Genomic DNA, 25312 nt, shown 5'->3' with positions numbered 1-25312 from the left:
GGTTCTTGAATTTCAATTGTTTTATTTATTCAAGCATTTTTAGGGTTCCGTAGCCAAATGGCAAAAAACGGAACCCTTATAGATTCGTCATGTCTGTCTGTCTGTCCGTCTGTCCGTGTATGTCACAGTCACTTTTCTCCGAAACTATAAGAACTATACTGTTGAAACTTGGTAAGTAGATGTATTCTGTGAACCGCATTAAGATTTTCACACAAAAATAGAAAAAAACTTAGAACTGAAACTCAAATTTTTTTTTTTCATCAAACCTATACGTGTGGGGTATCTATGGATAGGTCTTCAAAAATGATATTGAGGTTTCTAATATAATTTTTTTCTAAACTGAATAGTTTGCGCGAGAGACACTTCCAAAGTGGTAAAATGTGTGTGTCCCCCCCCCTGTAACTTCTAAAATAACAGAATGATAAAACTAAAAAAAATATATGATGTACATTACCGTGTAAACTTCCACCGAAAATTGGTTTGAACGAGATCTAGTAAGTAGTCTTTTTTTAATACGTCATAAATCGCCTAAATACGGAACCCTTCATGGGCAAGTCCGACTCGCACTTGGCCGCTTTTTTTTGTTAGAATGGAGTCGGAACAAGAAACTCTGGGAAAACGTGTTGTACATTTTTAGGGTTCCGTACTTCAAAAGGAAAAAACGGAACCCTAATAGGATCACTCGTCACAAAATATAGATGGTAAACCAAATCTTGTCAGTAAAACAAGGCGCGAAATTCAAATTTTCTATAGGACGATATCACTTCGCGCCTACATTTTTCAAATTTGCCGCCTTTTTCTACTGACAAGATCTGGTTGACCAACTATAGTTCTTTACCTATAGATGACAGGAAAACCTATTAGAAATGTGCAGTCAAGCGTGAGTCGGACTTAATGTACGGAACCTTTGGAACGCGAGTCCGACTCGCACTTGACCGGTTTTTATAATTTTACCAGTAGAAGTACATGAAAATGTACTAGTTTCTAATTATTTGGCCACTTCACTGGTTTTGGAAGCTAATTCGTTTGTGTATTTTATTCTTCGCTAAAAGTTTAACAACGTATGTTTAACAATATATGTATGTCAAATTCGTCATAGAGATAGGAAAACTGAACCAAGCCCATGATTATCCTGGTTCTTGCTAATATTTAAACACGAAGATAAATGGTTTTTTTTCCCCAAGGGGGCCTTAGGCGCGAAAAAAGGTTCGGAGTATCAACGAAATATTGTATTTTTACTTATACATATATTACGGTACTAATTTCAGTTTAATTAATCTCAATAATGTGACACATAGCATTGACATTCGATCAAAAGTAGTGTTCAGATTTTTAAATAAATATGTGACCAATTCATAACGTTTGGGCCATGGGACAGGGTCATACATACAAACATACATAGAGCTGACCTTCTCTCCTCAGCCGAGTAAAAATTACGTCGTAACCAATTACCTCCAAAGCTTCAAAACACTTATAAATTTAGAACATCAAATCTCTTAATTACAAAAGGCTTTAGATTATAATAGGCCACTTTCGCCAGTTTTCTGATAGCAGCACAAATTAGATTTTAGGAAAAGGAAAATAAATTGGAAATGGTACTTTACCTAATAAAAACCTTAGGTAATATAATTCAAAACTTTAATCTTAAATGATAATTTTTCTGTGACCGTTGCCTCGTAAATATTTTAATTTTTTGCTGTAGTTTTTTTTTCTTTTTCGTCAAATTTCGATAAAATGTGGTGAATATTAGATAAAGTTCCGTATTTTGTGCAATATAAGCGCGATTTCATCGTATGTCCTACAAAATCTTCCCATGAGTTACAAAAACGTATGGGATTTTCGTAACTCAACGGAAAATTAAATCCAATTTAATTTTTTTTTCGTTTTTAGGGTTCCGTAGCCAAGTGGCAAAAAACGGAACCCTTATGGATTCGTCATGTCTGTCTGTCTGTCCGTCTGTCCGTCCGTATGACACAGCCACTTTTTTCCGAAACTATAATAACTATACTGTTCTAACTTGGTAAGTAGATGTATTCTGTGAACCGCATTAAGATTTTCACACAAAAATAGAAAAAAAAAATTTTTAGGGGTTCCCCATACTTAAAACTGAAACTCAAAAAATTTTTTTTTCATCAAACCCATACGTGTGGGGTATCTATGGATAGGTCTTCAAAAATGATATTGAGGTTTCTAATATCATTTTCTTCTAAACTGAATAGTTTGCGCGAGACACTTCCAAAGTGGTAAAATGTGTGTAACTTCTAATATAAGAGAATGATAAAACTAAAAAAAATATTTGTACATTACCATGCAAACTTCCACCGAAACTTGGTTTGAACGAGATCTAGTAAGTAGTTTTTTTTAATACGTCATAAATCCCCTAAATACAGAACCCTTCATGGGCGAGTCCGACTCGCACTTGGCCGCGTTTTTGAAAAACATTTCAGTATTTGCATGTGGTACTTAAATCAAAGCGATAACGCCGAGGGTATCTCGAGTGGCCATCACAGATAAGAGAGTGTATTGCGGCATATCGCCACTAACTGATAACATGGATTACTTATTGGACGCTTAATTAATTTTATGAACTTCTAGTAATAAAATCTAGGAAACTTTTATGACGTAGTACGTAGTGACGTAGGTACTATTTTGTTGAAAATTACTTTCTCACGAATTTTTATTTCACGGGAAATGTTTGTTTATTTGTTTGTTGCAGCACATTTTGAACTACCAAATGCAGTGGCGTAACTAGGGGGGTGCTGGGGGGGGCACGTGCCCCGGGCGCCGTCCAAGGGGGGGCGCCAAAATGGGCCAAATACCTCCCATAGAAAATGGACCAGCCAAAATGTAGGAAACAGTCATATTTTTTTTTTCGCGACTTAGGGGTTGGTCTCAAAGTAAAAATTGGTCAGTATAATCCCAAAACCTCCCTGGCAACGGAAATGCAGTTATTTTTTAGCCACCCTGTATACAGGCAGGCCTATGGAACTCTCCGCGCGAGCTCGGTTTTATACCTACGAATCCGTTCCCGTTCACGGTAGAAAAGCAAGCCAGTTGGTTGCCACGCGCGCTCGAATATGCTAAAATGTATGCGAAAGAAATGTCTTGAACCAATGAACAAATAACACTACTTATAGTGTGGATGAATGCAGAAACAACAAAACTAATAAAAAATACCGTTTTTGCTCTTCCGATAGATAGGAAAAGTAGGTAGATATTCTCAATACAAGTACTTTTGGTTTTATTTTTACGATAGTTTCAATTGTGGTTGCAAGCTACAAGCTACTTAGGTGGTATTGAATTATTGATTCATTGAGCGGTTTATAAAACGGCGTAAACACTGCGTTTACTGCAGGGAGATATGACCTTTTAAAATGTCTCGCAATCACTCGTCGGAATCAAACGCATAAACGGAATATTGTAATTACTTATTGCAACTTATCTTGCTCATGGTTATTTTACGCTATACTTTTATATGACCAGTTCTAATGTTAGTTTGACAATTAAAACTTATATTTGTACCTACCTAAGTAGGTAGGTATCTTATATTAGTAAATCATTTCTAAGCGTCGGCAACCCTAGCGTTGCGCCGGTGCGCGGCGGCGCGTTGAAGGTCATTCCATTGTATTTTAGTGTAGGTATGAAAACGGTAGGTATTTGCGTTTTCTTTGAGAGATAAGTATCTGTTCGTAAGAACTATTATATAATCTGTGATACAGGGTGGTCCAAACCTTACCGTGAAAAAATTTTTTTTGGAATCCTAGCTCGTCGTTGGTTATCAGAATATACCCCATGTATGTTAGCCGATTTTTAGTAGATTTCGAGTTTAACTTTTAACTTTTGTTAAGAAATTCCGGGGTGAAGCTTTGCGTTGCTTTTATGCCTTCTAATAATTGTTCGTGGTATTTGCACTGATAACATAAATAGCGATGGGGAAGTGACCCCATAAAATAATAGTAGAAATAACAAAAGAGGATTTTTGTAATGAATTACTAATTTGGAAGCTTTCCACCTCAGTTCCTTTGGCCGGCGACTCTGACAAATTATGACTATTAAGTATCAGTTTTTTGACCTTTTAAAAAAACGTAGGGTCTAGCAGTTTCTAAAATAACCAAAAGTCTTTGAAATCGCTTGTATTTTTTATTTATTTAGGTAAGGGCAACATCTAAGCTTGACATGCTTGAACGTAAAAGTTTGTCTTTTTTTCCCAACTCAGCCAAGTGAGGATGCTGATTTTTATTTAGCAACTGCGCCGTTTGTGAAGGATTATGTTACAAAAAGAAATATTCAAAAAAGTTCAATAGTTTTTTTTAATAAATAATTGCTTCACCCCGGAATTTCTCAACAAAAGTTAAAAGTAATAACAATAAAAATCATAATTCGAAAACTACGAAAAGACGGCTAACATACATATTCTGATAGCCCACAGCATGAGGAATCAAAAAAAAAATTTTGGACGGCAAGGTTTGGACCAACCTGTATAACACATGCCGTGCCAACATCTCGTTCTGTGATACTAGAATGCCGTGAAAAACCTGTGTCAGGTATTGAGGTATCCAGAGTTTTGGTGTGGGATCGGGAGAATTTAGTCCAATTCAATCCCACCAAGGCTCAATTTTGCGCGTTTACCGCTAAGAAAACCTTATTTTTCAAGGCACAACCCATCCCATGTCAGGGAGTATTGGGAGCCTCGGTGTTGACATCTCCATCAGTGACGTCCAATAATTTCGTAGCCATCTTGCTGGGTAGGCTGCGCTCGTATCCAAAAAACTCGGTGTGCTCAATAAAGGGAGGCGATACTTTACTCTGGGGCAGACAGATCCATAGGCGTACCCACGGTGGGGCAAGGTGGGGCAGTTGTCCCACCCTGGTCTCTGACCATAAGCTAAGAATCTCTGTTTCAACCGTACTCTGTTAACGTCCCCAGCCTCCCCTACTTCTGCCCCTTAAAAAATGCTGCGTACGACCATGGACAGATCCCATATAAAGAGTACTGCTGTCACCTTTGGGCAGAAGCACCTAGATGCCACCTTGGTCCCTTCAAATCAGTCCAAAGGCGCGCTATGAATAGTCTACGATCCCAAACTTACAAGCGATATTGAATCTTCAAGTCTAAGGAGATCTCCAAAAAGAAGTGTATAAGTTTTAAAATGGTCGGCAACGCGCATTACCCGCCCCTGGAGTGTAGACGTCCATAGGATGCGGTGACCGCTTACCATCAGGTGAGTCGTAAGCTTGTTAGCCACCGATGGACTAAAAAAACACTTATTTGTCTAAATCAAAAGTAAACTTTAATAAGTAAAAAGTAACCCTTTCGTTAGTTCATTTCGTTTGGGGGGGGGGGGGGGGGGGTGCAAATTTGGTGCCTGCCCCGGGCGCCATATCCTCTAGCTACGCCACTGACCAAATGTAACAACAACAACAATGCCCGATTGGGCTGAAATTTAACATTATTAATATCTAAGGAAAATGACAATGGGGATATTTATCAAGTACTTTTTGCGAAATTATTATAAAATAATGTGAATTAACAGAAGTAGGATTATTCAATATTTACATACTTCAAAATGTTACTATAAATTGCCTTATTTACGCAGCAGCTTATGCTTAGCTTAGAAGTAAGTTCTTTCGAATCCTAAACGCAGGAGGTTAGGTTACCCTATAATAGGTATAATAACATTAATAAAGAGAAGAGTCCCTCTTTCCGAACCGACTCGAATCTATAATTGGTACTTGTCTAATAATTTAAAGCTGTATGTAATACATTACATAGGCATCATCATTGTCAACAACAAATTAAAATAAATGTCCGGAAACATACTACATATATTATACCCAATTTGATCAGGAGGTTAGAAGTTTCGTAGAGTTAAAAACTATCCGTATATCGATTGATTAAAGTTTTACTTTCATACACGACATCCACACGGACATGCGAGCCTCGTACGTGTCTATTTACTTCTAACTATTGCCTAAAACTTCGTTATTTATGCTCACCTGGTAGCAAAGGCATATATATCTGCAAAGGTAAAAAAAAACTTGATAAAACAGAAATCTAATCAGTGGTGGTAACCTGATCCAGCGGCGGTATCATGGTCGCATTTTATCACTTGTCATGTCATGCAATACTTTCACACTTACATTACTTGTTAGAACGTGACAGGCATGGTGACAGATAATAAAAACCGACCATTTTGTTTAATTTGTATAGCTGTAGTATTATATTTAATATTTAATTTAAATTGTATAGCTTATAGTTGCGCTCTCTCGAAAGGGTTTCCACGGAAGACCAGCGTCGGGGACTTCAAAGGTTCCTTGACATGAAGCTGAGTGGAGACCATTTCAGGAACGCTTTATAACCAATCTATGTCAGTGTTGTTATTAGTTAAGTTTAAATTAAGCGTTTTTGAATAATAAAGCATCATCTTCTATTCTATTCTATTCTAAATATTTTGATACGACCTTGACAACTCGTCTTGGTAATTGGCGCACATCTCACGCACGACGACGACGACTTTCACTTCGTGTTCACTTCATTTCGCAGCTTGAGGGATCTTCGTATCAAAACCCGTTCAAAATCATACGCCATAAGGCCCATAAGTTACTTAGATTAGACATCGGTTGACGTAGTTCGGGTAATAGTGACAAACGATCGCTACTCAGTTTGAATCATTTGTTTCACTTACCTACCTTGCGCGTCTCATTTACATAGGCTTTGTAGTATTGTTGTAGGAAACAGAAAAACCAGATTCAAAGAACTACCGATGTATCATGGATCATGCATTTTGTTATTTCCTGATTTTCATGCCACATTACGTTCAAATGACTACCCCAATACTCAAAACCAGTTTGAAATGTTTGAATATGGAATTTGTTTAACACTGATTTAAACTTTCACGATTTTTACACATTATTAAATTATACAACGGGACTTAATCGCGTATCTAAGTTTTAAGATTTACCTCCGACGTTTCGAGGACGGCGTTGTCCCCGTGGTCTCGGAGAAGACTGGCTTAAGTTGACATCAGCATCGTCTAACCGCGCGAGTTTTTCGAACTACCCGCACTTGGTCTTGTTTATCCGCTTGAACGTTTTGCGCACTAGGGATGTCAACGTTCAAGCGGATAAACAAGACCAAGTGCGGGTAGTTCGAAAAACTCGCGCGGTTAGACGATGCTGATGTCAACTTAAGCCAGTCTTCTCCGAGACCACGGGGACAACGCCGTCCTCGAAACGTCGGAGGTAAATCTTAAAACTTAGATACGCGATTAAGTCCCGTTGTATAATTTAATAATATGGAATTTGTTGCCCGAGAATAAGAGAAATAATTGAATGAGTTTTCCAAAGCAGTTACGGCGGTTATGCGTGGTAGCAAATTATGAAATTAATGATGATGATACAGGGATTACATTATATCTATACCTATCCAACGATAGGCGAAGGCTTTTTATTGTCTTCGATTTTTTCCGACGTTTTAAATGTTTCCATTAATTTTATAACGATAGTTTTGAAAAATAGTGGAATTAATAGAGAGAATGCCTCAGGGCATTAAGTCCGTCATTTATATAATTGTATACTTAAATAATTTAGGTATGTATTATGTTTTAATAATTTCAGCTTGGCGGATGATAATGTTATCATAGTAGTGTATATATATTATTTTTCATTTCTCACGCTCTGAAAGAGGGTCATTGTTGTTCTAAAAGGTGTGCAGAAAGTGATACGTTTCTGCACTAAAGCATGTAACTTTCCGTGTACGATTGTTTTCATTGTTTTAAGATAAACAATTGAAATTTGATTTTAAATGAATTTACGTTTTAAAAGTCGGGCCACATCAAAATGCGTTAAACCTACAACTTACACCATTACCATGACTGTGACATATTTGATAACGTCTGCGTAACTTACTTTCTACACATCACGCTCGCACTAATATGCCAGTACCAGCGAGATGCATAGAAAGTAAGTTACGCATACGCTCGCTAGATTGTCCCGAAAAATCATACATTTTAGAGTCTGTGCGGAAAGAGAAGAGTCGTGGAATGTATGGGGCCTAATACATTCCACGACTCTTCTCTTTCCGCACAGACTCTACTAATATTTTTGGGTTCCGTATTTCAGGCGTAAATATATTTGACAATGCAACGTGCTAACACAATAAAAAAATCTAAAACTTCCGTATCTAACAAACTATTTTTAAGCTATTTTAACCTGAGTAAAAACTGTAAATCGAATAAAAAATCAAGTTAATTGAAGAGACACAAATACACTTAGGCATCTGGGTAGTTCACCTATCCCTTACGGTTACCAGTATTGTCTGACCTCTGACTACTTTTAGTTCTTACAAAGTTAGGGATGTAGTTATAGCGGTCATTATCCTACAGACTAGACAAGATGTTTAGTGACCAGTGACCGGACGAGTGGTCTAATCGTCTCTGACACTTGTCTTAGACCACGCTTGCTTTTCTTTGTTGCAATAATTTAAAATGAAGTTTATTAAATTAAATAGTTATAATTATTTAATTTGACGCATTAAATCGTAAGTAATCGATGACAATATTATGAACACCATTAAAATTAAAAATTTAAATATGCATTGTTATTTTAATACTGAGGGCCTACCGCGAACCACGTTCGAAGTGTTGGCTCTCTGTCGCACTTGTAAATTCGTACGTAAGTGTGACAGGGAAGCAACACGTCGAACGTGGTTCGCGGTAGGCCCTCTGGCCTAACGCACCTACCTACAGTAGGTACTAGGTACCTACGAACTTTTTTAACGCACCCTCGCACAAAAAATCATGGTTGTTACGGCTGTTCCAGTTTCCAAGATTGCTAAATTTCCATATGCAAACATTTCGGAAACTTTGTATGGGAATTGAAATTTTCCGTTTCCAAAATAAAAGTTTCCTTGGATTCTATGAACTTTTCCTGAAATTTCCAAAAACTACGTAGAACGGTAGGTCCGGCGTGCAAAGAATGGAGATCATTAAGGATGACTCACGTTAGACCGGGCCGTGTCCGGGCCAGAGCTTCCGGCGCTTACTTTTCTATGACAGATGACAGGTGATCACGTGATGCTTTCCATTGAAAACGAAGCTCCGGAAGCTACGGCCCGGACACGGCCCGGTCTAACGTGAGTCATCCTTTACTGGCTTTCGTCTATTTTCAGGTATTTTTATATAACTAGCGTCACCTGCTTTCTTTTCAGCAGTACGGCAACGCAATTATTTTTCAGGGCGGCGCTAACAGTAGATTTGGCGTCGCGGCTACCAGGCACACATAACAATACAGTAGTAATATTTCAGCGGTTTCAGCGTCGGAGCGAGACAGTAATATCTGAAAACAAAGGGCGATGCCACGCGAGTGACAGAGATATCGACGTTTTCGGAGCTCCTACGGTTTATTACGTTATTCTAAAAATACCCAGCTGAGGAAAGTGATTTATTATCATTATCATCCTAAACAACATATGGATGTCACATGTTTAGCGGCTGTTTTAAACTACGTTCGAAGATGTACGACTTTTAGACGCGTGCAAATCTTACACATGTTTTTTTTCCTTCTTTTGTGCTTGTAATAAAGATCAAAGATGGCTCCAGGAACCTTAACAAGGCAAATTAATTATTTGGGCTCGTTAGCAGTAAATAACTAACTCTAGAAGAGTAGGTTCGTTTGATAGTTTTACTGGGCATTTTCCGCAAATCGAAAACCATTCTAACCATTAATGAAAATGGAGTAGCGCTAGCGGTAGGTACTCTAACCACCCCAGCTCCTCAATGAAACCTAGCAACATTGCAGTAGCAAGGTTTTCAGGTTGCTAACTGCCTACCTATTTAGTCTACTCTACAACGGAGCTTTGTAATGTGTACGTGTAATTCCTATCAAAATAGAGGTAAGTTTACTGAATACATAAACATAACAATATTATACGTCAGGTATTTAAATAACATACTTATTTGTACCTACCACATCAATGTTTGTAGTTTAGATATATTACATTCAGTATTCCTTTTCCCTTATTCCTATTCGCTACGTGCACGACTGGTGCTGCCCTCATTTTGTCGGAATTTCTACGTTAAATCTTATGGAGTAAAATTAGTTCAAGCGGCTGCCGCTAGTACTAATATCGCACATTCCATAAGATTACCGGTGTTTGTGACGATCAGCGCCACTTCCCCCTCCACCGCCTTCGCACATTGCCAATATTCATTCATAAATACCTATAATATTAGCTCACACACATCCGTCAACCCTTCTCTGACCTACCCCAACACGCACACAACACACGAGCTCCTGACCCGTCCTGATCGCCTGGTACATATGTGACTGCAAAAACTCACATGGCTCCAAAACCGTCACACGTGACACATATGTGACGTGCTCATAGTGCAAACATTTCTGAGGCACTGAGGATAGTGAGGATTGGTCTGAAGACTCTGATCTGAAGTCTGAAGCATGTAAATATGTGTAATGTAACATATGTTGTGAGTGATACATACATGTAAACTCATATTACAGATACTTACAGGATACGTGAATGTACGCATGTGTATTTTATATAAATGTAACTGTAAAGCGATTTGACTTACACTACCTACAAAATTAATGAATAACAAATTCAAGTACCTAAAATCATCACATGACATAATTATGTGATATTGATATGGCAATTGGCTGAAAATCACAGCATGGCAACAATGAACAGAAACACGTGTGAATCCATATCTCAAAGTTTATGGCAGCCTAGTACGTACTTTCGTTTGGGACATCACATGACGGCGGCATCCATTTTATGACACAGGAAGGTCAATGCCCTCTACGGCACATCCATCCTACTTTGATAAAGTTTTTAAAACAATATGAATAAATTTTAATAAAAGATGTTTTGAAATGAACAAAATATTAATTTGTTTATTATACTGTAAAGTTAATTATCTATACAGAAATATATGTAATCTTACTAAGATTTTACATTAGACGGTGAGCTGACCGAGGAATTCTAGGTGATGACCGGACTAAAGCAACTCGTATCACCCGTGCTCTTCAACTTAGCCCTTGAACATGTTGTCAGAAAAGTGTTAGCGTTGGACATAGGGGTGGAGCTGAGCTAAGCACGCGGACGACAATGCTTTATTAGGGGAAAGCCGCGAAGAATTAAAGTACAGGCAGTTAATGTCTTGGAGCAAGAGACCTCTAGGATAGGTCTCAGGATTAACCAGTCAAAAACTGAATATGTACCTCCACATGAAGTGCTCTTCAATCTCTCCATGTTGGGTTGGGAGTATCGAAGTCTACATGTTGGGAGTACCGTCTACCGTGGAGTTGACATGTTCCGGTACCTTGGATGCACCATTGCCGATACAAACACCAGGGAGGTGTTCAATCAATATTCACATCCAAAACGCCCTGTGAGTCCCTGGTGGCCGCCCGGAAGGTCGGCCCAGATACCGCTGGGGAGACAATGTGGAAGCGAATCTGCGTCAGCTTCAAGCCGATATTTGGCAGGAAACGGCGCAGGATCGGGAAAAGTGGTGTACTCTCGTTGCGGAGCCCAAGGGAGGGGTCTTGTCTTGGGTCTTTGGGTCGCTGAGCCATATTTAGTTAGTTGGTTAGTTACGATTTTACATTAGTATTAAAAATAAAACATTCCTACTGTTTTATACTAGCAAACTTTACCTTTGATATCAGGCAGCAGTATTTTTTCATAGGAGCATTAAACTCTAAAAAAAAAACACATGAATTCAATGCATGTATTGACAACTACTATTATGTATTTGAATAATTTCGACTATTTTACAAGCTTTTTTATTTAGTTTCACCTGACCCGTTGTCGGTCTGTAATCAAATCTTGCAAGTTCAATTTGACCCACTTCCCAGTTTCCGATTGAGCTGAAATTTTGCATGCATGTATAAATCGGATGACAAAGCAATTATTATGACATAGAGCTGATCTGATGATGGAGACAGGAGGTGGCCATAGGAACTCTGAGATGAAACAACGCAACCTAATTGTGTTAGGGGTTTTTAGAATTGTCTCGATGAGTATAGTTGTCCGTCGTAAGACAAGTACAGTCAGCGATAAAAGCTTATAAAAATGAAATTTTTGCCATAAACTTTTTGGCCTTCACCTAACAGCCACGATCGCGCCTAATACATCTGTATAATATTTAATGATTTAATGCTATTTTTAGGCAGTCGTTGCACAATTTCTCATTATTTCTGTCTATTTATTACACGACTGCCCAAAAAAAAGAGTGTGTTTTCTAAGATTGTCTCAGATCATCCCCGCCCAAATCCGAGGCGTAGGGCGCCGCCTACATCCCATTGTCTTAGACGTCAAATACTAGGACAATAGAAATATGCAGGAGTAATGTCACAAAGGGGCGGGTGCAAGCGATGCAATATTTGGCAAGGGGTGAATGACGCTCACACCAATCAATATTGCACACATGTTCGAAACGTGTGCCCAATATTTAATACCCTACGAATGTGACAGAGACGGAGTCTATCTATGAAATATTACTAGTGGCACTAGACCTTCGAAGTTTCGAACCCTTACTGTTCCGCCATTTTGAAAAAAAAAAACTCGTTTATCAAAAAAAAAAAATTAACGAACTGCTCACGAAAATCACGAGAATCGGCAGATCATCCGACCTGGGGCCTATTTCTCGAACGATATTAGTCTAATATTATTAGTGTGTTGTCATGGCAACCCATACGATTTGACAGTTCGTGGACTAATAATATTAGTCTAATACCGTTCGAGAAATGGGCCCCTGTAGAGACGAATAGCACAGCCATTCCAGCCAGGACAGCCATTTGAAAGCATTATTGCCCAAAATGTAACGGATAACTTCACTAATATTCCTCAGTCAAGGTATTGCAGGTGTCGTGTACCTATTAAGTACCATGTATTACTAGACTAATAATTTCAACAATTTCAACACGAAAATAAACGCCTATCGTCCTGATTCGAACTTTAAGATACGCCAAAAATTTGCTAAAGATACGACACGGATCGATGTCGGTGTCAAAAGTGACGCTTCTTCAAACAAAAACGTCACTTTATTCGATCCATATCGTATCTTTAGCAAATTATTGACGTATCATAAAGTTCATATCAGGCCGTGTGTTAAAATTGTAATAAAAGTAGTATACAAAAAATACGGGTCCCTAAAAACAAGCAAAATGTAAAAAAATTGTTCTCGAGATATTTAGCTGACGGACTGACGGACGGGGTCGCACCGCGAGGGTTCCGTTTTACCTTTTTGTTACGGAACACCAATAACTCAACTACGTTCATTAAAAAAACTCCTTTTCAATAGTCGGTTCAAGATAAAGAAAATGTAGACAAAATCTAGTCGATTTCTAGTCGATCGGCGATAGAAATCGGGAAGAGGGTCAAATTTAGGTTCCAAGATTTGACCAACACTAACTAACATACGTAGTTACGTACCTACTAACAGGGCAAGTTAAATAAAACCGGACAAGTGCGAGTCGGAGTCGCCCATCGAGGGTTCCGTACATTTTTTTTACGTACCTAAGCGGATATATGCGGCGCATAGAAGATTATTAGAGTCAGAATTTGAGTGAAGGAAGACTTCACAAGTTCAAAGTGGCAATGGCACAGTGGCACAGTATGGAAGTTCGACCATAAACTTCAAATTCTTATGAAAGTAAGACGATTTAAGTGGCACTACCACATTTAGTACTATTTACCATTTATTTCTTTTACTTAGCATGTATTGACTCACATCAAACATCAATCAACATTTATTCAGCAAATAGGCCACAAGGGCACTTTTACACGTCAACATGGAATTTGCATACAGCAAAAAAAAACCACATCAACAATTATAAAATACAACTAAGCCGCAAATATCAAATCAAACTAAAGTATTACATAGAGATGTATAAAGTCTCTAAATGTCGAATTACAAAAAACGCTATAACAATAGTATTGAAAAAAAAAGCCGGCCAAGTGCGAGTCGGACTCGCGCACGGAGGGTTCCGCACCATCAACAAAAAATAGAGCAAAACAAGCAAAAAAACGGTCACCCATCCAAGTACTGACCCCGCCCGACGTTGCTTAACTTCGGTCAAAAATCACGTTTGTTGTATGGGAGCCCCACTTAAATCTTTATTTTGTTCTGTTTTTAGTATTTGTTGTTATAGCGGCAACAGAAATACATCATCTGTGAAAATTTCAACTCTAGCTATCACGGCTCGTGAGATACAGCCTGGTGACAGACGGACGGACGGACGGACGGACGGACAGCGGAGTCTTAGTAATAGGGTCCCGTTTTTACCCTTTGGGTACGGAACCCTAAAAAAACACAAAGATACAAAAACTATAATCTAAAAACTAGACTATTAATTATATGTATTTGAACACTTTACAGGTGGCCGGTTTCCCGAACACCTACTCGTTCCTGAAGTACCGCCACAGCAAGCAACGACGCACGTACAGCGACTCCTCGCTGGCTCTCATCAAAGACCGGAGGGTAGGTTTACTCCTTACTAGCTCTGAGAGCCTGGTACATACGACGTTTTGGTACACGTGGTCGTGGTCCCATTGTGGATCTTCGGCTTACGTAAAAGGCAACCAAATACAAAATACACATGGTCACATCACATGTATGTCTCTACTTTTTTAATTGCGAAAACTTGCGAAAACATTACAATTAAGTAAACAAATATTTGGTAGCTACGTAGTTTTACGTTAGTACTAGCACAACCACACACCGTAACCGTAGAGTAGCTTTTATACTGTGAGTAAACAGTTTTTTGACAAGTTTTCATAGATCATTAGTTACGAATTAATAAGACATTGGGTCCGATTCGGATTTTGAAATAGACATCTGTTAGATATCTTTTAGACATCACCAAGATACGATAACGATAAGTTTAAGACCTAATCTGTCAAATTTGACATTTGCGCGATTCGAGATACTCTTGAACGATTTCCACAAGATATGGCTTAGAGATCCAATTCACATCTAATAGATATCTAACTCTATCTAACGTAAAAGTGACATTTGTTGCCCGAATTGCGCTGCAAAAGAGAACTAGTTGAAATCTAAACTATAACGTATCTAGAATGGATCTAGTACGTGTCGTCTCTTGTGAATATCTTGAAGTTCGAATACGGCAGATAATCCCTGTACTTCAGCTAATAAATAATTTCTTTTTCACCTCAGCAGCTCGAACAAGGGTACTTTGCTACTTAAAAACAGTGAGCAAAATCGCATTTTGCTCACTGTTTTTAAGTAGCAAAGTACCCTTGTTCGAGCTGCTGAGGTGAAAATTTAATTGTTGGTATATCTTAAGAAAACATGAGTGAATAGAGGTAAGTGATGAAGAAGGAATACATTTTTCGGGTTCTCTAATATGTTCTCACTGCTGAGGTGAAAAATGTTGTGTACTACACGAGATCAAAGTTATTTACATCTCGTGCGCTTTTGAGTCACTACGCTCAAGATTCTAAATTAGATTCACTCGCTACGCTCGTGAATCTATTATAGAATCTTTCGCTTGCACGGGACTCAAAATAAGCACTCGAAGAAATATCAAACTTTGATCTCTTGTTGTACAAATAACTATTTATGAAATCCTGAAGAAGTCTCAGTGACCTCAATGCGCTCATTACAGAAGTACTCCTTGTTACTACTGTAAGCCTGGTATATGGGACGTCCGGGTATTGGTACACGTGGTCGTTACAACCGAACCGAGGCAGGGATCGGAAAACTCGTATATATTAACCGAATTAGCTTTGCATAATGACCCACACAAGTTATGGGACTTTATTAATATTCGTAGCTCTAAAGGGGCCCACTGATTAAAACAGTCCGCCGGACGGTATCGGCCTGTCAGTTAGAACAAAATTTTGACAGTTCCGAACAACTGACAGGCCGATACCGTCCGGCGGACTGTTAATCAGTGGGCCCCTTAAGAAATGATATTAACAACTATTTTCCAACTACAAAAATGTCAAAGATTTAGTATATAGCTACGAAGCTATATTAAATAATATACGCAGTTTAACATTTATAAAGTTTATTATAGGTTAAACACAGTCCACAGAAGATAGTCAGTACAGTACGGAAGAAAGAAAATAGCACAGGACACCGTAGAAGAAGAAACACAGAAAAGTACATGTAAACGTATTTAAATTGCAAGCGAGAGCGATCTGCCTGCGCGCAGCCTTCCGGCGTCGGATAGCGGATACGACTCAGCTGGCAAGGAAAACCGAGTGCGCACGAATGCGCCCGAAGATAATACCGTTACTTTTAAGTACATCGCGCGGCCGCGGGAGCGCGGCGCGCAGGCAGCTAATATTAACAATAAAAATATTTAAAACATAATATAATGTGTTGCTACATCAGCCCCTTCGGAGACCTTTAGGTCGATTACAAGTAGCTAGGAAAACGTACAACACGTCCCGAGCGAGTTCTGCGTTCAGCCTTTGCTGGTTGTGAGCGTTGTGGCGCTGCGAGCTGCTTATCAGAAGCCGGACTAAGGTCGGGTTCGCCAAGCATGTACGCGGGCTTGAGCCGATCGATGGAGACATTGTTTGGCTTACCTTTGATAAGGATCTTGAAAAACTTGTCTCCTCGTTCAACCACCTGATAAGGCCCAGTATACGTAGGTTGCAGGGGCTTCCGTACGGCATCGTTGCGCAAAAACACATGCGTTGATGTAGCCAGGTCTTTATGCACAAACACTTTATGCGTACCATGGCGAGTCACTGGTGAAGGCTGTAACTTGCGCATTATAAGCTGCAAGCGAGTGAGAAAGTCCGTGTAGTCAGCTGGCGCATCTTGACCCGAGGATTCAAAGAAATCCCCTGGCAAACGCAGTTGCTGACCGTACACATATTCCGCGGTGGAAGCGGCCAAGTCGTCTTTCCATGCCGTTCTGATTCCTAAAAGAACCAGAGGCAGGACTTCAACCCAATCCTCGCTCGCATGGCATTTAATGGCAGCCTTCATCTGCCTGTGGAAGCGCTCCAAGATGCCGTTCGCTGCCGGGTGGTAGGCAGTCGTCTGTATGTGCTCAGCTCCGATGGACTTCGCCAAGCGCCGGAAAGTCTCGGATATAAACTGCCTCCCCCTATCTGTTGTTATCCGCTTGGGGCATCCGAATCGCGACACCCACCCGGAGAAAAATGCTTGAGTGACGGTTTCTGCTTTAATGTCAGAAATTGGCATCACTTCAGGCCACCTTGTAAAGCGGTCCAATGCCGTCAGGCAGTACTGGAAACCCTGTGAAAACGGCAGCGGACCGACCAGATCAATATGAACGTGTGCAAAACGCTCTGTTTCAGTCGCGAATGACATTATAGGCGAGTGCACATGCCTCGACACTTTACATCGCTGGCAGTGTTGACAGGCTTTAGACCAATTGCGACAGTCCCTATTTACCCCAGGCCAGACATATCGCTGGGTTACAAGCTTTGTCGTAGCCTTAGCGCTGGGATGACTAAGTCCATGCACCGAGTCGAAAGCTTGTCGACGGAACTCGGGAGTCAGATAAGGACGAGCCGTTGGTCCAGATGTGTCACAATACACTGCAGCGTCACCAGCCGTACCAGGAACAACCAACCTTTTGAGCTGCAATGACGATCCGGTCTTTAGCAACTGCTGGAACTCAGCATCGCGTTCCTGAGCAGAAGCTAACGCGTTGTAGTCAATGGCCTTGCCGCTGATTGCATCGACAGGACGAGAGAGTGCGTCGGCGACCACGTTTTCCTCACCTGCTATGTGGCGGATGTCGGTGGAAAACTGCGCAAGGAAATCCAAGTACCGAAACTGGCGAGGCGAGCACTTGTCCAAGGGTTTAGTAAAAGCATATACGATAGGCTTGTGATCGGTGTAAATTCTGAATGGCTTCAGCTCCAGCATATGCCGAAAATACTTGACCGACTCGTAAATTGCGAGCAACTCGCGGTCGTACGGGCTGTACTTGCGCTGGGCTGGGTTCAGCTTACGTGAGAAAAAACCCAGTGGTTCCCACGTGCTACTTACCAATTGCTGTACCACACCACCGATCGCCACATCTGAGGCGTCACTGACCAGAGCCAAAACAGCATTCGGACGTGGATGGACAAGAAGTGTAGCCTCACTTAGACTCACCTTGCAAGCTTCGAAAGCTGCGTTGAGGTCTGCATTCCACTCGATCTTAGCGGAGCTTTTGCAATGATGACCGACTAACAAACCGTTCAGCGGTGCCTGTTTCTGGGCTGCGTGTGGCAGGAAACGCCGATAAAAATTCAGCATGCCCAAAAAACGACGGAGTGCCTTGATGTTGGTGGGGCGAGGGAAATCCATGACGGCCTTCACCTTTTCAGGCAAGGGTGACGTGCCTGAGCTGGAGATGCGATGGCCAAGGAATGTAACCTCAGCCTCACCGAATACGCACTTCGCGGTGTTTACTAGAACACCATGTTCACGTAGTCGCTCGAATACCTGTCTAAGGTGCGTCTCGTGCTCGGTCGCGCAAGAAGATGCTACCAGGATGTCATCTAAATACGGGAAGCAGAATTCCAGGTCACCGAGGATTTCGTCAATGAATCTCTGGAATGTCTGCGCGGCATTGCGCAACCCGAACCCCATAAAGCTGAACTCAAACAACCCAAACGGAGTCGTGATGGCTGTTTTAGCAATGTCATCTTTAAACACCGGAATCTGGTTGTAGGCACGAACCAGGTCCAACGTGCTAAAAATCTGACAGCCGTGTAAGTTGTGAGAGAAATCGGCAAGATGCCTGACAGGGTACCTATCTGGTATGGTGCGGGCGTTCAACGCGCGATAGTCGCCGCAAGGTCGCCAGCCGTTGTTCTTTTTGGGGACCATGTGAAGGGGCGACGACCAGGGGCTATCGGAGCGGCGTGCTATACCTGTACGCACCATATCGTCGAACTCCTGCTTGGCTATTTTAAGCCGCTCTGCATCCAACCGTCTAGGACGGCAGTACACCGGCGGACCAGGGGTGGTACGGATGTAGTGAACCGTATTGTGCTTCACGGCTCGCTCCGTCGGGTCACCCGCAGGTCTCGTTATTTCCGGAAATTGCTGCAGTAATTCGTGATACGCCGTTGTACCTGCAATCGACTTAATACTGCTCACGGAGCAAGAAGAGGCTGAATAAGCACGAGCGGTAAGCATAGTACAATAATCTATAAGCCGTTTATGCCTTACATCTATTAGCAGGTTATAGAACGCTAAAAAATCTACGCCAATGATAGGCTTTGTTACTTCGGCTAAGATAAAACGCCAATGAAAAGCGCGGCGTAAGCCAAAATCAAGCGTAAGACTAATTGAGCCATAAGTAGGTATAGGAGTACCATTAGCAGCAAACAATAGATATTTATCTTTAGTGCGGCTCTGAGGATTTACAGAAGTAAAAGGAAAAACACATACATCGGAACCACTATCTACCAAAAATGTCAGTTTTGTGTTTTTGTCGGTAACGAAAAGACGACCTGAGGAAACTTGGCAATCACTCGTCGTCATTAATGACCGCCGCTGGCATTTCCCTCGGTCCAGCTGCACGGCGCGCGACACTTGGTTGCACGGGGGCCGAATCTGTCGTGGTACCAGCAACGTCCGCTGCTCCCCGCACGACTCATTGAGCGAGAGCTGTGACGTCCCCGGGAGCGCGAGCGCGATGTAGCTCGCCCACGGGAATTTCCAGTCGTTAAGGCAGCTACTTGCCGCACAAGGTCATCTATACGGCGGTTGAGACGCTCCTCCATTGAGCTAGGTACAGATGACGGCACGAGAACAGGAACAGCTGACCCAGAAGCTTCCGCAACGTGAGGTGTGTGTACCACAATATTATTCACCCGGTCGGCCAGCGCAGCAACCTTGTCCAAAGTGGCATCTGAGATCGTAGCGATAACGGTCTGCACATGTGGCGGTAAACGTTTAGCCCATATACTGCGCAGAAAGTCGTCCGATAAGTCGGTACCGGCCAGGTCGCGAAGATGTCGTAAAAACTGCGAGGGCTTACGATTACCCAGTTCAGCTTGAGACACCAACTCCTCCACTCGCTTGTCCTTGGACACGGACAATCGGTAAACTAGCTCAGATTTTAGTTTGTCGTATTTTTCCGTCGCCGGCGGCTTTGTAATTATGTCCTTGACCTCCGCTGCATATTTGTGCTCGAGATTGCTCACGACATGGTAAAACTTGGTCGAGTCGGCCACAATATTCGCCAAACTAAACTGTCCCTCCAATTGGGCAAACCATAAAGCCGGTTCCTCGGGCCAAAATGGCGGAACTTTAACGCCAACTGCACTAACGGTCGAATCCAATGTCCTCGGCACACTAACAGTCGGTGGAGTAGTCGTAGTAGCAGTTGGAACAGTCGTTTCTACCATGGTTATTTATTCCGCACTTTATTATAGCGATCAAAGTTCACACGGACGCTATAACACTGCACTGCACTCAGTTCTAACGTCGGAAAGTCACCAAATTTATAGCTACGAAGCTATATTAAATAATATACGCAGTTTAACATTTATAAAGTTTATTATAGGTTAAACACAGTCCACAGAAGATAGTCAGTACAGTACGGAAGAAAGAAAATAGCACAGGACACCGTAGAAGAAGAAACACAGAAAAGTACATGTAAACGTATTTAAATTGCAAGCGAGAGCGATCTGCCTGCGCGCAGCCTTCCGGCGTCGGATAGCGGATACGACTCAGCTGGCAAGGAAAACCGAGTGCGCACGAATGCGCCCGAAGATAATACCGTTACTTTTAAGTACATCGCGCGGCCGCGGGAGCGCGGCGCGCAGGCAGCTAATATTAACAATAAAAATATTTAAAACATAATATAATGTGTTGCTACAAGTAAATGTTAGACTGACTGCCGTATTCGAACTTCAAGATATTCACAAGAGACGACACGTACTAGATCCATTCTAGATACGTTATAGTTTAGATTTCAACTAGTTCTCTTTTGCAGTGCAATTCGGGCAACCAATGTCACTTTTACGTTAGATCATGTTAGATATCTATTAGATGTAAATTAGATCTCTGAGTAATATCTTGTGGAAATCGTTCAAGAGTATCTCCAGAATCGCGAAAATGTCAAATTGGACAGGTTAGATCTTAAACATATCGTTATCGTATCTTGGCGATGTCTAAAAGATATCTAATAGATGTATATTACAAAATCCGAATCGGGCCCTGAGTCTTTTAAGAAACAGATTTCATTAATAGAAGTGGCCACTGGCCACGATGTGGTTTTTTGAAATTCCATTAACTAATTCGTTATATGTATTATATATGTATTATAATAGGACATTGGACCTCAAATTACGAGTATGTCTTATCTTAAAAAATGAGTTTTGAGCCTAATAAAGACATGTTTGGCCTTAAGTTTTTACTATACTAAGTATAGTACAGTATAGTATAGTGCAATAATTTAAGAGTAGCATAGTAATGCTATACTCTTAAATTATTGCAGCTACTTTTTACTTTGTAAGTAATTTACTACAAAACGGTTAATATGTATATATTTCCTTGCCTAACCTCAATCTTCAACCGATTGCAGATAAGATGGGCTGAGCCACTATTCTCCAAGTCGCGAGTCAAACGCTACCCAACCCCGGAACCAGATGCGTCTCTGGAACGGGTGAAAAGGATAGACACTCAAGCAGAAAAGAGGCAGAAGAGGGAGGTCGACAGGCCTCTGTTCAACGATGAATTGTGGGAAGAAGAATGGTATTTGGTACGTTATACTTTTTTGGGAAAACATTTTATTTTTGCGGCAACATACTCTTTGATTATATTTTGTATAGATTCCAACGAGCCCAGACTAATGCCAATTATCAAAATGAGACAAGTACCCGTACCATGAGCAGAGACAAGGGAAACCATGAGTCACTGACAGTGTCAACACTGACATATGTGCTCACGTCTACGTAATTTACTTTCACTGACAGTGTCAACACTGACATAATATATGCTCACGTCTACGTAATTTACTCTCTTTACACCAAAAATAGGTATTCACTAAAAAACCGTGAATAAAATAAAAGCAGCATTTGGGCGTTTTCTAAAATAAATATTGAAAACCCGATTCTCCCAGATCCTGGTGTTTTTGGGTTCTTTCAACTCAGAATCACTAGAATCAATAGCAATCCTGGTGATAAAAAAATTGTCCAAAAATTTTGTATGAAAATTGTACATTCCACTACGTCACGTTACATACAAGTGAAATTTTTTCTCATACTAAAAACGTGACGTAATGGAATGGACATTTTGGGACATCTTTTTTTAATGGTAAGATGGAGAGTGCTGTCGATTCTGAGTAGAATGAGCCCAAGAATGTCCAGATTTGAAAGAATCGAGTTTTCGATATTTATTTTAGAAAAAGCCCATTTAACTACACGTTTAATGTGCATGGCTTAGTAATCATTTTTGGTAATGAAAACATTATTTTTGTAAATTCCAGCAAGATTCGCGCAACGTACGCTCGCTACACCGTCTAGACCTGAACGTGTTACCCGTGTACGCCATGGGGTACACCGGCCGCGGAGTCCGCGTGTCCGTGCTCGACGACGGCGTAGAACACAACCACACCGACCTGCGTGATAACTATGTGAGTATGTCCAATTGACGGAACATGTCGTCCGTATACGCTATACCTGCGTGGTAACTACGTGAGTCCAATCCAAGCCAAGTAACGCAGCGTACTACGTAGGCGAACAACACGCGAATGCGAAGCGAAGCGGCGCGGCGCGGGGTGAATTAATCCTTTGATACCTATAGATAGAAGTGTCCTACGTGGGCGAGCTCGTTGCAAACGCGGGCCCGCCGTGTCGCGCCGCGTCTAGCCGCGTCGAGTTCGCGAGTTGATCGCTTGTGTAAGACGCATAAAGCCGGGTTCACATCTATCTGTCGTATTGTGTTGTGATGCTCTCTGTCGTGATGGCATACTGTTCACATCTATATCTATATGACGTGTTATGACGCATTTTTTATCAGTTCCGTCTTGGCTCTCGGAGAGTTCACACTCCTCGTCCATACTTGATGCGGCTCTGACGCGTCACAAAACAACACTGGCGCGTGCACACTAATCTGATGCGCTGTGTCGTGTCGCTGCACCGCCCCCGCACCTCATCCGTCCTGACGCGGACCGGGATCGCTTGTGATGCGACACAACACAAGCCGTCACAACACACGGCATCAGAGAAATGTGAACGCAACCATATTAAATGTATGAAACCGATACCCTTCTGATGCATCACAAGTATCACAACACAAATGACAGACAAATGTGAACCCGCTTAACGGGTAGAATGTTATCTATCCGGGTTACAACGGCCACGCAGCCGCATAACCATCTGGACGATAAGTTCTACGTAGGATTCCATTTTTCGAACCACTACCTAATCTACCTATACGCTCGACGCTCGTGGTTCAATTTTGGAATCTTTCGCTTCCTCGGGTAGGTATCAATATTAGCACGAGCAGTTAAACAACAACTTTGCCCCCTTGTAAAACAATAGTTATTTGTTAAAAATGGAATCGTGAGCGTTGCGAGGGTTTCAAAGCACGTGGGTTAAACAAAATTTTCCCCCGAGTGAAACACAATATTTTTCACCACACCAACCCGAAGAAAATATTAGGTATCTGTAAAATATCAAACAAAATAAAATCATCATTCTACCAGCTACATACACACAACTACATAAGAAAACAACTCAAAATTTGCATTTGATTACTTTGTCCCACATATGAATAAAATGCAACGTTGCTATCAGTTTTTGAACAATCAAGAGAGTGAAGAGAGCTTTTAACAGTTGGTGTGGTGAAATAGTAGTTTTTCTACTCCAGCACTTAAATGTGTCAATTAAATGACTGACAGTGATATCTAAAGCAATGTCATTTGAATGCTTTGTCTATAGGCTAATAAGATGACTGCTAGCAGTCATCTTATGAGTATAATACAACTGCTTTATTTTTTTTAAAGATACAAGTTCCGATCATCTTGATTGAAAGAGGTATGTTTTCATTTACAATAATAACTCTTTTTTTTTTTAAATAATAACTCTTTTTTTTTTTTTAATAAAAACTCAATTTTTTTTAAATAATAACTCTTTTTTTTAATAATCTCTTTTTTTTTTAATAATAACTCTTTTTTTTTTTTTTTTTTTTTTTTTTTTTTTTTTTTTTTTTTTTTTTTTTTTTTTTGCTGCAGCTGTCATAGAAAAAGTAATGTATGCAACAGCTCATAATTGGTTCTTAAAATTCTCGGGTCTTTTTTTACAAAACTCGACTACGTCTCGTTTTGTAACTTCGACCCTTGAATTTTAAGAACCCTTATTATATCACTGTTGCATAATAGTAGTTTGCATACATTACTTTTTCTATGACAGCTGCAGCAAAAAAAAAAAAAAAATTATTAAAAAAAAAGAGTTATTATTTAAAAAAAATTGAGTTATTATTTAAAAAAAAAAAGAGTTATTATTGTAAATGAAAACATACCTCTTTCAATCAAGATGATCGGAACTTGTATCTTTAAAAAAAATAAAGCAGTTGTATTATACTCATAAGATGACTGCTAGCAGTCATCTTATGAGCCTATAGACAAATCATTCAAATGACATTGCTTTAGATATCACTGTCAGTCATTTAATTGACACATTTAAGTGCTGCAGTAGAAAATAGTAGTTTTTCTACTCCAGCACTCAAATGTGTCAATTAAATGACTGACAGTGATATCTAAAGCAATGTCATTTGAATGCTTTGTCTATAGGCTCATAAGATGACTGCTAGCAGTCATCTTATGAGTATAATACAACTGCTTTATTTTTTTTAAAGATACAAGTTCCGATCATCTTGATTGAAAGAGGTATGTTTTCATTTACAATAATAACTCTTTTTTTTTTTAAATAATAACTCTTTTTTTTTTAAATAATAACTCAATTTTTTTTAAATAACAACTCTTTTTTTTAAAAATAACTTTTTTTTTTAATAATCTCTTTTTGTTTTAATAATAACTTTTTTTTTTTTTTTTTTTTTTTTTTTTTTTTTTTTTTTTTTTTTTTTTTTTTTTTTTTTTTTTTGCTGCAGCTGTCATAGAAAAAGTAATGTATGCAACAGCTCATAATTGGTTCTTAAAATTCTCGGGTCTTTTTTTACAAAACTCGACTACGTCTCGTTTTGTAACTTCGACCCTTGAATTTTAAGAACCCTTATTATATCACTGTTGCATAAACTACTATTATGCAACAGTGATATAATAAGGGTTCTTAAAATTCAAGGGTCGAAGTTACAAAACGAGACGTAGTCGA

The 25312-nt window shown here is 40.2% G+C and overlaps 1 protein-coding gene across 1 annotated transcript in view; it reads left to right on the top strand.

The window, feature by feature from the left end:
- Positions 1–25312, top strand: part of LOC134656356 (neuroendocrine convertase 1-like) — an 89412-nt gene that overhangs the window by 1405 nt on the left and 62695 nt on the right. The window contains exons 2-4 of the mRNA XM_063511875.1: positions 14403–14504; positions 21565–21741; positions 22468–22614. Coding sequence (XP_063367945.1) covers positions 14403–14504; positions 21565–21741; positions 22468–22614 — 426 coding nt within the window. The remainder of the gene's footprint in view (positions 1–14402; positions 14505–21564; positions 21742–22467; positions 22615–25312) is intronic.

Source organism: Cydia amplana, chromosome 18 (genome assembly GCF_948474715.1).
Source record: "Cydia amplana chromosome 18, ilCydAmpl1.1, whole genome shotgun sequence".
Lineage (NCBI taxonomy): Eukaryota > Metazoa > Arthropoda > Insecta > Lepidoptera > Tortricidae > Cydia > Cydia amplana.
Note: the sequence above shows the minus strand (reverse complement) of the source record. Positions and strands in the feature narration are given on the sequence as shown.